General features: G+C 41.9%; 1 protein-coding gene across 4 annotated transcripts in view; it reads right to left on the bottom strand.

The window, feature by feature from the left end:
• Window positions 1-15,114, bottom strand: part of CACNA2D3 (calcium voltage-gated channel auxiliary subunit alpha2delta 3) — a 497,583-nt gene that overhangs the window by 185,928 nt on the left and 296,541 nt on the right. For all 4 annotated transcript variants that reach the window (XR_014561264.1, XM_083726996.1, XM_083726997.1 and 1 more), the window contains exons 12-13: window positions 6,878-6,956; window positions 85-218 (exon numbers count right to left, since the gene is read on the bottom strand). Coding sequence is in view for 3 of the 4 variants with exons in the window: in XM_083726996.1 (XP_083583122.1) it covers window positions 85-218; window positions 6,878-6,956 (213 nt within the window). In the remaining variant the exon portion in view is untranslated. The remainder of the gene's footprint in view (window positions 1-84; window positions 219-6,877; window positions 6,957-15,114) is intronic.

Genomic DNA, 15,114 nt, shown 5'->3' with positions numbered 1-15,114 from the left:
ATGCAATATGAGAACAATACCAAATTCCTTTGGGTGTTCTGCAAATAAACACGATGTATTAAACGTTGCCTCTTGAAGACTTACAGTGCTGTCAACATAGGCTTCAGTCCATACCACGTCGTGCTCTTGATCGATCACTTTGGGTCGACTAAGCACATGGAGATATTCCATAACGTTTTCCTGAACATCGGCTAGAGTAGATATCTGAGTGAAAAACCCTGCGGAAGTTCAAAAAACACAGAGAGAGAGAGAGAAACATGAGGCCATGCAGACAGAGGGGAGCGTAGAATATGCATAATAATTACACTCATCTTGTCTTCTATTTGCGCAGAAAGGAATAGGGGAAAGGGGGGAGGAGGGTGGACTTGAAGAAAAAAAAAATTCTGAAGAAGCCTTGTCACGCATTAATTTGTGAAAGCACAAGTCTGTGAAATGATATGTCAGTCCTGAAAGGTTCCATTCCTCAGAGTGTTATACACCATTGCACAGCCTGTCCTAATTTGTTTGGTTCCAAGTCAATTTTTCAGCTTCAGGATAAAGTAAAAGTGGAAGAAGCTTGTTCTTAAAGGTAAATGCTTTTTTAAAAATACTAGGGATCTATTAACTTTTTAGAGCCTCCCCCTACCCCCACCCCATTCTAAGTACCCAGCACCACAAACGTAAGGCTGGTATTGTAAAAAATGTCTGGTTGTATCCAATTCTTGCTCTTCACCAGAATACAGAATTCCAAGTACCATAATTTCTTCTTCTGCCCATTGCAGTGGCCAGATGCTACATACAGTGCAGTCCATAGTTATCCGCTGAGCCAACTAAATAACTGTTATGTACTGAGAGTACTATGTGGACTGCATCACTAGGCTTAGGGAGTGATCCTAACTCAAAGTTTATTGTATGTTAGGAGTAATCCTAAATCCCAATCTATAATGGGAGTTGGAACTTGCATCCCTTCTCTGGCAGAGGGACTCGATCATGATGAAAATCCCTGCTGTGACCACTGCAGATGTGAGCTATTGTGAAGCCAGCGCAGCAGTGGTAGTCAGAGTAAGGTCCCAAATGGGGTTTTCCAGGGTCAAGGCAGAGCCTACAAGTCTATTTGCTGGAGAAGAGCCTGATCTCAGCCTCTCTGCTGTGCCAGCCAGAAGTTGGCAAGGTTTCGGAAGTGTTGGGTAGCTCCACTGCTCTGAGTGGCCCAGTCCTCTGTTAGGAGTGCTCATGCTGATATTTTAAAGACTTTTTTTGGTTTATGTGCATTTGTTGATATCTGGCACTGTGTGTGTGCGTGTGTGTGTGTGTGTGTTTGTAAATTTCATGTTCTGAGATTTTGTTAATTTTGAGCATCACATCAGTCTCTGCACAGAAAAGAACAGCTGTGAAAAAAGACACCACACAGTACTTGCAGACATTATTACAGCAAGGAAGCTTAAGGGCTAACCACACATATTGCAAGCAAGGCACAGACATGTAAAAAAAAAAAAATAGCCCAATGGTTGTTTTTCTTAGGTGAAGTAGTTTCAGGAGCAGGATCTGGAGTAGAGAACTAATACAGAGGCAAGGGTACTTGAAATGCTGAATGAGGTCATCCACTGGTTTGAGCAAAATTTATTTGTTTTGTTTATTAAACCATTTACATACCCCCACATACCCCCTTTCATTTTAAAAGCACCAAAGCAGGGAAATGTGTGGATGGCACCCAACTCCACTACTTATTTCCATCAGCCACAGGTGGAGCAGTGGGAGTGCAAAGTCAGTGCCAGGATGCAGCAAAGGTCGGGAGGAGAGCCAGCAAACTGAAGCTCAATCCATACAAGGCAGAGGCAATGCAAGTGGGTGGTTCACCTGCCAGGTAAGTGGTGTTCAACCTGTTCCAGAGGGGGTTTCACTCTTGCTAAAGAGAACTTCAAGCCCAGAGGCTAAACACAGCCTTCTAGGCCTCTTTTTCTGCCCCATGGGCCTCTTCCCCAGGTCACAGCCCCTCCCCAGCCACATTCCCCTCTCCCCAGGACACACCACTCACCAGCCTTGCTTCACACCCTCCTTGAGTGTTTTTGCCTGGCTGGAATGTATCCTTGAACTCTGATAATGACTTTTGCTTGCCTGGATGGAAGATAGAGAGGGGTGTGTGAGAGTGTAAGTAGAAACTAGTCTGGTGCTCAAAATAAACACCTGTTGTTATGCCCACTTTTGCCTCTAGCCCTGCTGCCCACCATAGGCATGTCATCCTTAGGAGTTTTCTCCAGCCCTGGACTACATATTCAGGTTGATAGCCTGGGGGTGCACATTGATCCATCTTTGTCATTGGGGAGACAAACTGCCTGGATTGCCATTGGGTCCGCTTGAGCTGGTACAGCCTTACCTGGGAAGGAATAGCCTAGTTTCAGTCACCTATGTACTAGTAATCCCCTACTTGGTTTATTGTACTGTGCTGTAAGTGGGGAAACTGATAGAGGTCCAGAAACCTATATCAGTTCAAAATACAACTGTGAGATTGATAACTGGGGAGGGGGAAATATGAGTAAATCACTTCATCATCTTCACTGGCATGCAGTCCATTTCCAAACCCAGCTTGAAGTGTAAGGATCATTTCTTCACATCTGTATCTACCTGGACCTTAAGATCCTCAGAGGTCCTTATCCGAGTTTCCCACCTGGTGGGTTTAGCAGATTACTACAAGTGAAAGGGTCTTTTCAGTGGTGACATGCCAGCTGTTGAATGCGCTCCCTAGAGCTCACATGGCCCCTTTTCCATGCTAGACAAAGACTGTCTGATTTTTTATGCTGTATTACTTTTTTCTTGTTGTTTGGGGTTTTTTTTTCTACCATTAATTAAATTTAACTTTTGTAATCTCTTTTAGGTTGCCTGGACATCTAGAGCTGCCAATAAATACAGTAAATAAATAAGTAAGATGGACAGTAAACTGGCAAGTGACAGTTTGGAGCAGAAAAGCAGTGAGAAAAAGAACTAAGTGTTCCCATAACCGCTTTTCTCCAGAAAAAAGTCAGTGCCTGCTTTGTTACACTTATGCAGGTAGCATGCCATTTCATCCTTCATTGAAATGTGTGAGCCATTCTCTGCAGAACATCACAATTTAGGATACTACAGCAGTGGGTCTAAATATTTTAGTTATTTCTTAGTGATATAATAGCTTAATAATAACTCCAGAGGTTCAACTGCCTCTTGTCACCATTTTGTCCCCACACAGGCTGATGTATTGATGAATTTTCTCAACCTCTTTCATCAGTGTTATGTAAAGTGTGAGGCACATGGTGTACAATTAATATTTAAATAAACTAACATTAAAGGGAAGGGACTGTCAAATTACTATAGTGAGGTAGACTATTTTCTTAAAGACTCGCCTAATACTGGCTCTTTTGTTTGTGGCTAACTAAAACATTGAAGTACGCCTTTGTTTTCACAGCTGGCAAGCTTTCAGTTGTAATTGACTGTTGAGGGAGAGGCATGGCCGAATCCCTTAAAATTTGGCAAGCCAAACCTTTGGAAAATGTTACTTGTGCTTCTGAAGATCTAGGTAACAATTTGCGCCTTCTCCTACAGACTGCTAGGGAGATAGTTGAAAACTTTCATACACTATTCTGTTGCGGTTTTGGGGTCTTGACTGTTTTAATGTATTTAAAATGGGCTGCCGCTCTGCCTCATTAAGCCCACGCTCCCTCAAGGTATGGCCTACTTATGTAAGGGAGAAACATGCTGCGGTAGGAGCGGGAGCTGGTGGTGGTCTCCTTCAGTGTGTGAAATTCCACCGTGATCCAGTTCCAGAGAAAGGATTTCACTATCCACAATCAAGTCGGCTGGAAATCTTTCAAACACTCTCCATCTCTGCTGTGTGCTTCCAAGGAGAAAATCACCATGAGGAAAATTGATTCTAGGGGCAATGACCTCTATGACAGCTACACGGTTTGGCTTACCCATCCATGCAAGAATTAGACTGCAGTGCAGTCCTTCTGAGACTCCGCAGAGAGGCACTGCCAGGTCTCAGTCCTCTCTTGCTGATATTATCTTTCATTCTCCCACCCCACAAAATAAAGAACCCAGCAGTGCTTCAGCTAATAAGGATACCCTCCTACTATTCCATAAGTGAAAGAATCTTTTGCTAGTGACGCTGCTGCAGCATCTATAGGGATAGAGTTCAATTAACATGACATGGAGTAGCAGATAAATTCATGTTGCTCTTGACACTCTAAGCAAAGGTTTATGGAGATGTTAATGAAACCGACAATAAAAGGTTCTGCTGACTTACACTAATTCCTTTTTTCTTTTTAGCTTTGGAATAAATTTCCGAGATTTATGCAGGTACAGAAAGAGGATTATTGGAAGATTTTGTTGAAAGATTTCTACCTTGCCTTTTGACCTCAAGATGGCTCTCTACCATAAAATAACTACAAAAGACAATGACAACGTAACAATCAAGATCAATAAAACAATTAAAGGCATCAAAAGAATCTGATGAAATCTAATCTAACTGTAGAGCAGAAATCAAACACTAGTTTTGTTGAGACCAAATGTATTGCATCATTAGAATCAGTGGAGTATCTGCTGTCAAATTGCCCTAAACCTTATTGGTTTAACCAGTGAAGCAAAGGAAATGTAGACAATCTAAATGAATAGTGGTTTGTTTCTGCTTTAGTTCCACTCACATGGTTCCTCTATCTAGTTGTTACCAGAGTGGTGTGAGATTGGAAGAAGTCAAAAAGCAACACCGTGTACACCTTTCTGCTAATATATCAAATGCCCAAAATGCATCCCAGAATATTCTAAGGCATGGGTAGTTTATGTGATGTGCCCCATAAGTTGTTGGCATCCAGCTCCTCTCAGCATGGCCAACAGCATCTTCAGGAAACCTCTTTGGCTGCCCCTGCTCTAGGGCATTGTCTCATAAGACATTGTATTGGAAACCTTAGACAGGACTACTTCACTCCATCTCAAGATGAAATACTGAAACATTTGCTTAGCAACCTTCTAACATATTTCCAAGTGCTTCCTACAGTCATTAAGTGTTTACACACTAAACTGGCAGGGAGACTTATCTGGGGGCTTTTAGCATGGATAAGGTCAAAAAGGAAGTGATAAAGAAACCATTAGGATAACAAGAGCGTTCTTTCAAAGACCACAAAAATATGGTGCAGAGCCATATATGCTATTTGTTCTTGGCAACCAACAAAATTCTTTATTTTTCCATTTATTGGAGATTGGGCTAGTACATGCCAAATTAGAAGAGAGGAAGGAAGCCACCTCCTCATGGCCCAACTTTCTGAATGGCTGCGGTTAGATCTTTATGAAGCATGGGTAATGTACTGTCTGAAAAGCTAACATACTTTGTTGTTGACGAAACTGTCTTTTAAAAACTTGCTTCAAAGGATTCTTATACGGTGACTAAGACTAAATCCTAGCGCAATATTAGCTGATTAAGACAAGTCTTTAAATTGAGTAATTTCCATCAGATGGGCACAGACAGCGGTTACAGCAATAATCCATGACTAAATGGATGTACTTCAAGTGAATCATTAGAATGTCATGTGCTGCACACACACGCAAGAGTGGGAAAACTTCAGTACATGAAGCAATGACAGAAAGAATCATAGCTTCACCAGAGCTTTCTATCACTGCGCTGTGATTAGACCACGGCCAACCTGACATGTCTGCACATAGCATAAAATGAAGCTCCACTCCTGAGTAATACAGAAAGTAGCTCATTCCTCCAACACCCTCAGGGGCAAAATCCACGAGTGGGAAAAGGGCACTGCGGTCCACCTATCTGTGCCCCAAACCCTGTCTACAAACTGAACAGAAGAAAGCTCACATCCTGTTACAGGGTGTTTGGCGTTTTCTCATGGTAATCGAACACAATACAGGAGATGTCATTCATCTTTGCCGTAAGACATTCATTGCTACATTATTTTATTCTACGCTATAGAACTGCTAGATTTCATTTATTTCCAATTTCCCCAGTGTTCAAGGTAGATTAACATAAACATTTATTAAAACAGCACCAGTTTAAAGCAAACAAAATACAAATTATGTTCTGAGGACTAAGAGAAACAGATCAGGCACACACCTTTTAAACAGCCATCCTAAAAGATGTATCAAAAGGGGAAAGATTTTGCCAGCCTTCCAAAAACTGCAAGAATATTTTGTTAGGGTATGATATCCCACAGAGCTGGAACCTCAACAGAAAAGGTCCCATTTCTCCCTGACAATCTTGCTTCATAAAAGGAAGCATTAGCCAGATATACTGGGCAGATTCAAACAATTCTTTGCATGTTTATTTAGTCCCACTGGCTGTGTTCACACATACATATGCACAGGATTGTAATCTTAATGAGGGTCTCCTGCAGGGAGAGGTGCTCTTAAACCTCAGTACCCAAGCCATGCTTAACTTTGAGAAAAATCCAGCACCTTGAATTATTCCTAGGGGCCAGTTCTCTGTATTGCAGAGTAGACTGATAAAGTTTCTGCTTTCTCACTACAACTAGAAAGAGCTTCTGCCATCTGTACTAGTCTTGCACAGAATGCATTGCAGTAGGTATGAAGGGTGGTGACCAAATGAATTTGTTTCCTCTAAAAGCACTTCTAGTTCACTTTACAAGGTTACAAGCTAATTCTGCAGAAATAGTCTGAAAGTACCACCTTCTTGCACCCACCTGTGGGGTTGTGAAATACAGGTTTGTGCATAGATTGTGAGACCATAGAGTTAACTGAACCATACTGGGATGTGCTCCTTTAGCATGCCATAATTGGGATCACAGTTCAGTCTTCCTTCAAACAAAGCGTTAAAATGAGAACAGAGAGGATTTTACAGGGAGAAAGAACAGCCACCACGGAAGGAGGAAATAAACATATTTTGCAAGGAAAATTAACAAACCTTTGTTGGCACAAGCCATCCACTTGAGGTTATCAGCAAAGGCAGCTTCTCTTCCTATCAAGTAGGTGAATATGCGAACCTGAAAATACAATGCTAAATTAATGTCTCTCTGCTACAGAAGTGTATTTAAAGGAAACACCTTAACCAAACTGATAAATGAGCATTAAACTGGTTGTACAACACAGCAACATTAAATACAATCTAATATCCTAATCATATTCTACCGGAAATGCTCCACTGGTTTCAAGGGGACTTTATTCTGAGGATCAAACTACATGTCACAATGCATAAAGGGTGACTTTGCCTCTGGTTTTTCTTCAATTATACCTCCCCTTCCTGTGAACAAAGAAGAAAATTGTGGTCCCTGCAGAGCTAAGAGGACTGGAAAGAAAAGTTCCCATTGATGTCAATGAATGAGTTTAGGGTATCAGCCAAATAAGATATTTATGCTCCAATCAGGCATTGTTTAACTAAATTATATATCTGTTTATTTTTGTAATAACACACACACACTATTCGGCATTTTCCACAAACTAAGAGTAAGTGCAAATGAGATCTTTACACTACTGAGGTATAGCCTGAAGTCACATGATAGAGAAGTCTGTTCTATGGTTCAAAATATAGTAGACTGTTCTGGTCTAAAGCTTACATTTAATTACTACACAAATTATTACTACAGATGTGAAACATGAGATGACCTACTGGCAATGCCTCTGCCTCTCTAACGCGTGATCATATATATATTAATATGAATCTTCCCACAGTATAGAAGCATGGATACATTCTTTCAAACAAATTTCCCCACCCACACTACCTTGGAAAGAAAAACCTCAGAACAATCCAACACAGTCTTTGTTCCTGAGGTGGACAATTAATTTAAAATATCTTGGAACTCCGTACCAGACACAGTTATATGAGAAAACCTGACACAGTTAAGGCTGCGAAGGTCACATCACATTTAAGAAAGGCATACTCTCCATATTGCTAGAGACAGCCCTCTTTTAGTTGCTGTTGTTAGGTGTCCCTGGTAAATCACTGTCCCTGTTTCTGCACTTTGTGAAGACTTCATGCACTAAACTCCAGTCAAAAAGGCCTTGTCACAGGCCTTACACTGGGTCAGGGTGGCCACTTACACAGCACCAAAAAAAGAACAGGACATGAATCATTTAAAAGAGAGAGAGAGAGATCTTAAAAGAGGGCACAGATTTACAAAAATTATATAAACTAATTTAGGTATAAAGGTGCAAAATTAGAAATAATTACTATAATTTTAATAGAAGTACATTTCACCACAGTGCAAAATACTGTGACCAGATGACCTGTGGATTGCTCACTCTGCTGTCCCCCTTCTTATCATTAAACTGGACTTAAACTGGACAGCCCTTCAGATAGAGGACCAGTTCATATGACTGTCCTATGACAGCCCTTCCAATAGAGATTTGTCCACTGTGAAGTAGGACACATGGCCACCTTGCTCTTGGTGACCTGAAGAATGACCTCTGGAAAACATTTTAATGCCTGAACAGGTTCGTGTGCGCGAAAGTGTCCTTTGAAGAACGCTTGTCCCAAGTCATTTACAGCTTTGACATACTTTGAAATGTATGAGAAACAGGCTGGGAACTACAAGCCAATGTATTCTGTTCTAGCATTAGTCTTTCTTCTACCATGGAACCCAAGCCAGCATACACATGGTTCCATTTAGACACTGGCCAGACCCAGATCTCCTCACCTTCCACAAGTTATTGTGGCCTCATATACTTTCAGAACACACCTTAGATTCGCTCAGTAATCAGCTACTGTAATTAGCATTGACAGAAACTTCAAAGTCAGCCTCCTTATCTAACACACTGCAGTAAGACATATGGGATGTTACCAGTGCTTGGATAACTGAGGCCAGGCCATTTCTTTACAGGAGAAGGATTCAGCATCAATGAAAAACTAAAATGAAACTGTAAAGAAGGATATGAATTCATTCACTGTACTCATACACCACCAGTCAATATAGGTTCGGATCATTCATCCTCCTCTACCAAGTTTATTGTTATCAAACTTGACAACATCCCTACTTCCTCCCCAAACCAGTTTTTGAAATCCAGTTTGAAATGAGAAGGATTGCTTTCATTTGTTTATTTTGCATGCCCAGCTCTCAGTACAGTGCCTTTATTTATTCCTCTCTCCACTTTTCCCTGGCCAAAGGTCAAGGTGTTTGGCTATGGAACTCAAGTGCCCAAATGGAACTTTAATAAGAGAAATGGCAAGAAGAACTCCATTTTACACATTCAGCATAAGCCAATAATGTTTGGGCATACCACCAGACACCACCCTCCCCCCCCAAAAAAAAGGAAAGGAAAGGAAAGGAAAGGAAAGGAAAGGAAAGGAAAGGAAAGGAAAGGAAAGGAAAGGAAAGGAATGGAAAAAGCATGGTACATAAATTGTTGTCAATGTTTATCTCTGGGAAGACTGAGCTAAAATATACTCGAAGCAGAGAATGAATCCATCAGATAGATTTATGTCTGATGGTTTCCTTTAATCTACACATAATCAAAAAGCAACAATGTTCTTAATAAAAGGAGAACAGAGAGAAGGATAGACAAATGTGGCAACAGGCCAGAGCAGCATACTTAATTAGATGCAAGTACTGTAATCAACTTTCAACAACTGTGTATTGAAGACTGCTACAAGAAAAGGACAGGATTTTATCAGTTCTATGTGGAGGATGCTAAATCTTATCTTCCCATCTCCAACCACCACTGCAGAATGTAGACAAATACAAGTCCTAATATTTAGTAACTGAGAAAATTTAATACTTTGTATTATTCATTGCTACTGAACTGCAAGGTGCATCATGAATTTGTGAAGCTCATCTTGCATATTGTTTGTGATGCAGCTAGTGACAAGAGTCACAATTCTCCAGTCTTCATGCTGCACCATATTATATATATATATATTTAAAATATACCTTATTTGGAGGCAGTACACTCTCCTTCTGTATAATCACAAAATTTATAGCGTTCACATTGCTGCACCTATTTAAAGTATAAAGCAGCAGCAAGGCCCCACTCTTTTGTAATCCTGGTTTGTTTTTTGCTCTTTGGGTACCTTGCCCTTTCTATATTTGAATACGAATTTTTGCCAGACTTCTTCCTATAGAGGCAAATGCCAATAGGGCTTTTAACTGTGTTTCATAGTTATCCCCTCTCTCCAGATGTGTTACCTCAAGAAGGGATATTTCAACAACAACAACAACAATGGGTTACTTCCAACAAAATATAAAAACACAGCAAAACATAAGACGTTAAGGAAAGGCCTTCAAGGCCACTAGCCAAACTGACCTGAAGGAGGGGAAATGTTTCCAATTCCAATGTTTGCATAAATATGCATTCATAATTCATTTTGTTTTATCAAAATAGTTACTGCACTGAAAATTCACCTTTAACTGTGAATAGATTATGATGAGGGTGGTGCTGTGGTCTAAACCACAGAGCCTAGGGCTTGTCGATCAGAAGGTCGGCAGTTTGAATCCCTGTGACGGGGTGAGCTCCTGTTGCTCGGTCCCAGCTCCTGCCCACCTAGCAGTTTGAAAGTACGTCAAAGTGCAAGTAGATAAATAGGTACCGCTCTGACAGGAAGTTAAACGGCGTTTCCGTGCACTGCTCTGGTTCGCCAGAAGCGGCTTAGTCATGCTGGCCACATGACCCAGAAGCTGTATGCCGGCTCTCTTGGCCAATAAGGCAAGATGAGCACCGCAACCCCAGAGTCGTTCGCGACTGGACCTAATGGTGAGGTGTCCCTTTACCTTTACCTAGATTATGATTATTTTAATGTTTATCGGACTGCTACGGAAAATAAAAACAACAGTCTTTTGCAGTGTGATCACCACATTTTATGGAAATGCCTGTTGTACTGATTTTCAGTGAGCATACCACTACATGGAAATAGTAGGTAGATTATGTGGGAAATATGCACAAGTGTCACAGTATCTCTAATACAAAGTTAATGAGCAATCAGTCACACATGTTCTCCATTGATTTTTTGTTGAGCCAAAGAAGCAGAGTTGTACTCTTAACCTGACTGTATAAAATTGCCATCTACCCAGGCTGCTCCCCATGTGTTGCACATGACCCCGCGTTACACAGATATGGAACTCAGGTGCTTGGGAGAGCAGCCAAAAATGAAATATTTTAATTTTCAGCCTTAAGCCTATGAGGCCTAAACGACCTACTACGCCTCGTAGAGATTATCCTCTGTGGGAGAGGAAGTATGCTTCGGCAGAAACATTAGTTTTCAGTTGTGAGCACTGCTTTATGTAACTTTGAAATATTGGACCACAAGCATATATTGCCTAAAAAGAAAAAGAAAATAACAATACTCCTGGCTTTGTTACAGCTCTGCATTTGCTATGTTTGCAACTTTGATATGGATGCCCTACAACCCCTACTGGCTTGTAGTGCTTTGGTGTTTTGAGAAGTACAGATAATTAACAGTTGTCTTACTTTTTCCACTTAGCATTTTCTCTTGGCCAAGTCATTTTTATTACTGCAGCTTGCCTTGAGTTAGACGACAGATTTATTTACACAGCCTTCTGTCCAAATCCCATCTATGTGGTTCCCCCCCCCAGTTAACTTGCTACTCTTACAGGTCTGAAGGGTTCAAAGATTATAAATCACATTTATAAATGAGGTGTCTGGCTCCTACCTTTGGGAATATTTTGTGAGAAGGGAGAGCAGCATCTTAGAAAGAGAAATTATTCATTATTTAAATTTAATCCCACCCTTCATCCAATGAGCTTGGGTTGGTGTACAAGTTGTCATGACCCCAGACCATGACTCTTCAGAGTCCTCTTACAACTGCAGTTCTACAGAAGAGATGCATCCATGCCCTAGTATGTCCTGTGTCTATCAACAGGAACCAAAGCTCCCCTGCCCTCCCCAGAGCATTGCTCAAAGACCTCTCTGCTGTAAGACTCTGATGGCTGGCCACAGACTTCCTGGAGAATCATGAGAGATTCCCACAGCTGAGAACCCATTACCTGCTTCTGCAGGCAATGGCTAAAGAAGAAACCATTCCTTTAAATGGCCAGGAGGCAGCACTCAGGGGGTGTGTCTTCCAGTCAATGACTTCCTAGGCCCTCTATAAAACTCAGCCAGTTGCTGAGACAACTTGGATGTTTGTTCAGCTGCAGGAGCACTATCCATGGTCCTGAACCCACACCTTGATCTTCTGAAGTGCTGATTGTTGACTTTAATTGTTGTGCCTTGCCCTGTTGACCTTCCCTTGCTTAGGACATCATCACTCCCCTGTGGTAAATATTTTGCAGATAATGACTGCCCCTGCACACACACATTTGATTTTCATACAAACACTGTGATAGATTGAAAAATAGTGTTTGAGGATTTGAACTCATGTCTCCCCAGACTAATTCAAGTGTTCTAATAATTCTTTTTTAAAAAAGCAATCCAGTAAAATGTTCTTGTGTGAGTGATATTTCAGATTAGAATATGACTATTGGTGCTTACAGAGCATATCCCTCTCAAGCTCACATTCAGAATGAGGGTAGTGCTTAATGCCCTCACTCTGAACTGGCTGCGTGAGAAATTATGTTCCTTTATTGTTGGGATCACTGTCCAATGAACAGCAAAAGGACAGCAGAGTGGGGTTGCACTGAAGCAGTAGTCAAGAGGGACTGACAATACTATTTATAATTTATTCAGTATTTATTTATATGAAATATTTGTAAACTGACTTTCAGGGTACAACCTCCCAATGCAGCTTCCAGAAGTATAACAATATATAAAACATAATTAATTTAAAATGAGGGAGAAAAACCACAATAATTAGTGAAGATGTACCATGAAGGAGAGGAGGTTGAGAAACATTTTGCACATGAATGTATGCAAGTGCTTAATAATATTCCTCCCCCCCCCCCCGCCCCCCATCTGGCAAAAAAACAGCAGGTCTATTTGGACAATGGTGAGCAATGCTGGCAAGCTGCTTTTGGCTTTGTGAGCGACAAGTTGTGGACACCCACTCTAGAAAGCATGTGATTTTCCTTTGTCAAGCATTCTTCTCTATGTGCTGCTTTAAAAAAATGGAATGAAGCCTTTTGTCCTGCTCCTTCAGATGCAGCAATCCAGGAGTGGGCATTGGCTTGGGGGGTAGCACAATCCTAAGAATATTTGCTCAGAAGAAACCCCCCCTAAATTCTCACTCCCTAAAAAAGCATGCCTAGGATTGCAGCCTCAGTTAAAAGATAATGCTATAGGATACATCCTCCTGCAGCTGACAGTTGAAGGCTCATTATTCCCTGCTGAATGTTTCTGGAGGCCTGAAGTCTCTGTGTGATGCGCAACAGCTGGCCAAATAATAATCTTAACTACTTAAATTTACTAGAGGGAAAGGAGGGGACTTTGGCTTATAGCCGCCAGGGAAACAGAGACCTTTGCCTACAGCTGCAAGCCATTTCCATGGACAGTACTGTCTGAATAGATTTCCTTACTCACTTTTCTCCCAAGAAATGACAGCTGTCTTTATTGCAAATAAAAAACAAGAGAGCCATGTTAGACTTTATTTAGTCAATAGCCAAAAAGACAACCAAGCAGAAGGAGTTCTTTGCAAACTCCTTTTAGAGATCCTCAAAGCACTTAAAAACAATTCACAAGTCTGTAGAGTAGCCCTGAGTACCATGAAAGGGCTCAGCAGACTTTTGATGCACTTGTGCCTTTGAGCACATATTTTGCTGTGTACTTAAGAACATGAGAGCCAGCGTGGTCCAGCAAGCACTGAAAGGAATTTTTAGATCTCCTGCATCTATCTCTGTATCTGTGAGCAAAGATACACCAAAGATAGATACAGCCTATATTGTATAGGTAATTGGCAGATCCTTGGTCCTGTCTCAGTATCCACTCGGATTGGTGTGTCAAAGGAATGGAACTACAGTGGTACCTCGAGTTACATACGCTTCAGGTTACACACTCCGCTAACCCAGAAATAGTGCTTCAGGTTAAGAACTTTGCTTTAGGATAAGAACAGAAATTGTGCTCCGGCGGCGCGGCAGCAGCAGGAGGCCCCATCAGCTAAAGTGGTGCTTCAGGTTAAGAACAGTTTCAGGTTAAGAACGGACCTCCGGAACGAATTAAGTACTTAACCTGAGGTACCACTATATGGGTGGAATGGTGCAAATCAAAGTCAATTCAGTTGTCAGTGGCTCCAAATGAGTTTCAAAGGACAAAATATCAAGAGCTGCATACTTGAAGGGTGGGGGGGAATCTTCTCTGTGGGTAGGGGACATTTTAGCTTTCAACCTGGTGGGTGTTTGACTGTCATCTAAAATAAGTGAATGACTACCAACTGGTCTTATATAGGAGCTCTGCAGCTGGGAACAACATCACAGTGCACCCAGAACTTGCCCATCCTCTGGGATGGTTTCTATTAAGAGGGATTAGTTTGCACCCACCCACCCTTCCCACACACCCTGTCTTTCAAACGCATAACCATTTGGCACATGCTTAAACAAAAGGAATTGGCTGCAGTCCATCTCTTTGTCATAGTCTTTACTGTCTGCCCACAGTTGGTGGTGGCGAATAGCTGTTGGGGTGCTGTCTGTAAGCGAGCACAGACCCAGTGGCGTAGCGTGGGTTGTCAGCACCCGGGGCAAGGCAAGTAATTTGCACCCCCTAACCCGTGGATTTGCACCCTCTAACCCTAACCCCCAGATGTTGTGCCCGGTGCAGCCGGCCCCCCTTCACCCCCCATGCTACGCCACTGACCTGCCACCCAAGGCCTGTCAGAGGGAAGTGTCAGTCTCTAGGTTGGGATTTAAATAACTGGGGATACGTCTGTGCAATTTTAACTTGTCACTTAGAGCTCCCAGTTCAAAATAATTTGTACGTATCAGCAATGATCTACAGCCTCTGGTCCTGGCCAAGCCCAGCTAAAGAAGGCACATGTCTGATAGCTAAGTCTTTATTGACAAAGGAAGCACTTACAGCAACTTCTATGGTGCTGCAGATGCACATGCGCGCGCACACACACACACGTTTCTAGTCACTAGGCACCTGTCCCTCAGATCTGTGCGCTACAGAGCAGTTGCACCAACGGTGAGACCCTTCCCCCTCTTCCAGCTTACATACCCTCCCCTGACGGGCTGCACGCCCATAAGCCGATTCTTCTCCTGTGCTGAAGTTGCCATGGCTCTTCTCACTTTAAGCCCCTCCTGGTTATAGAAGACAGCAGGGCAG

Source organism: Podarcis gaigeae (assembly GCF_964106915.1).
Source record: "Podarcis gaigeae genome assembly, chromosome: 2".
NCBI lineage: Eukaryota > Metazoa > Chordata > Lepidosauria > Squamata > Lacertidae > Podarcis > Podarcis gaigeae.
The sequence above is the reverse complement of the archived record's forward strand: the minus strand, read 5'-3'. Positions and strand labels throughout refer to the sequence as shown.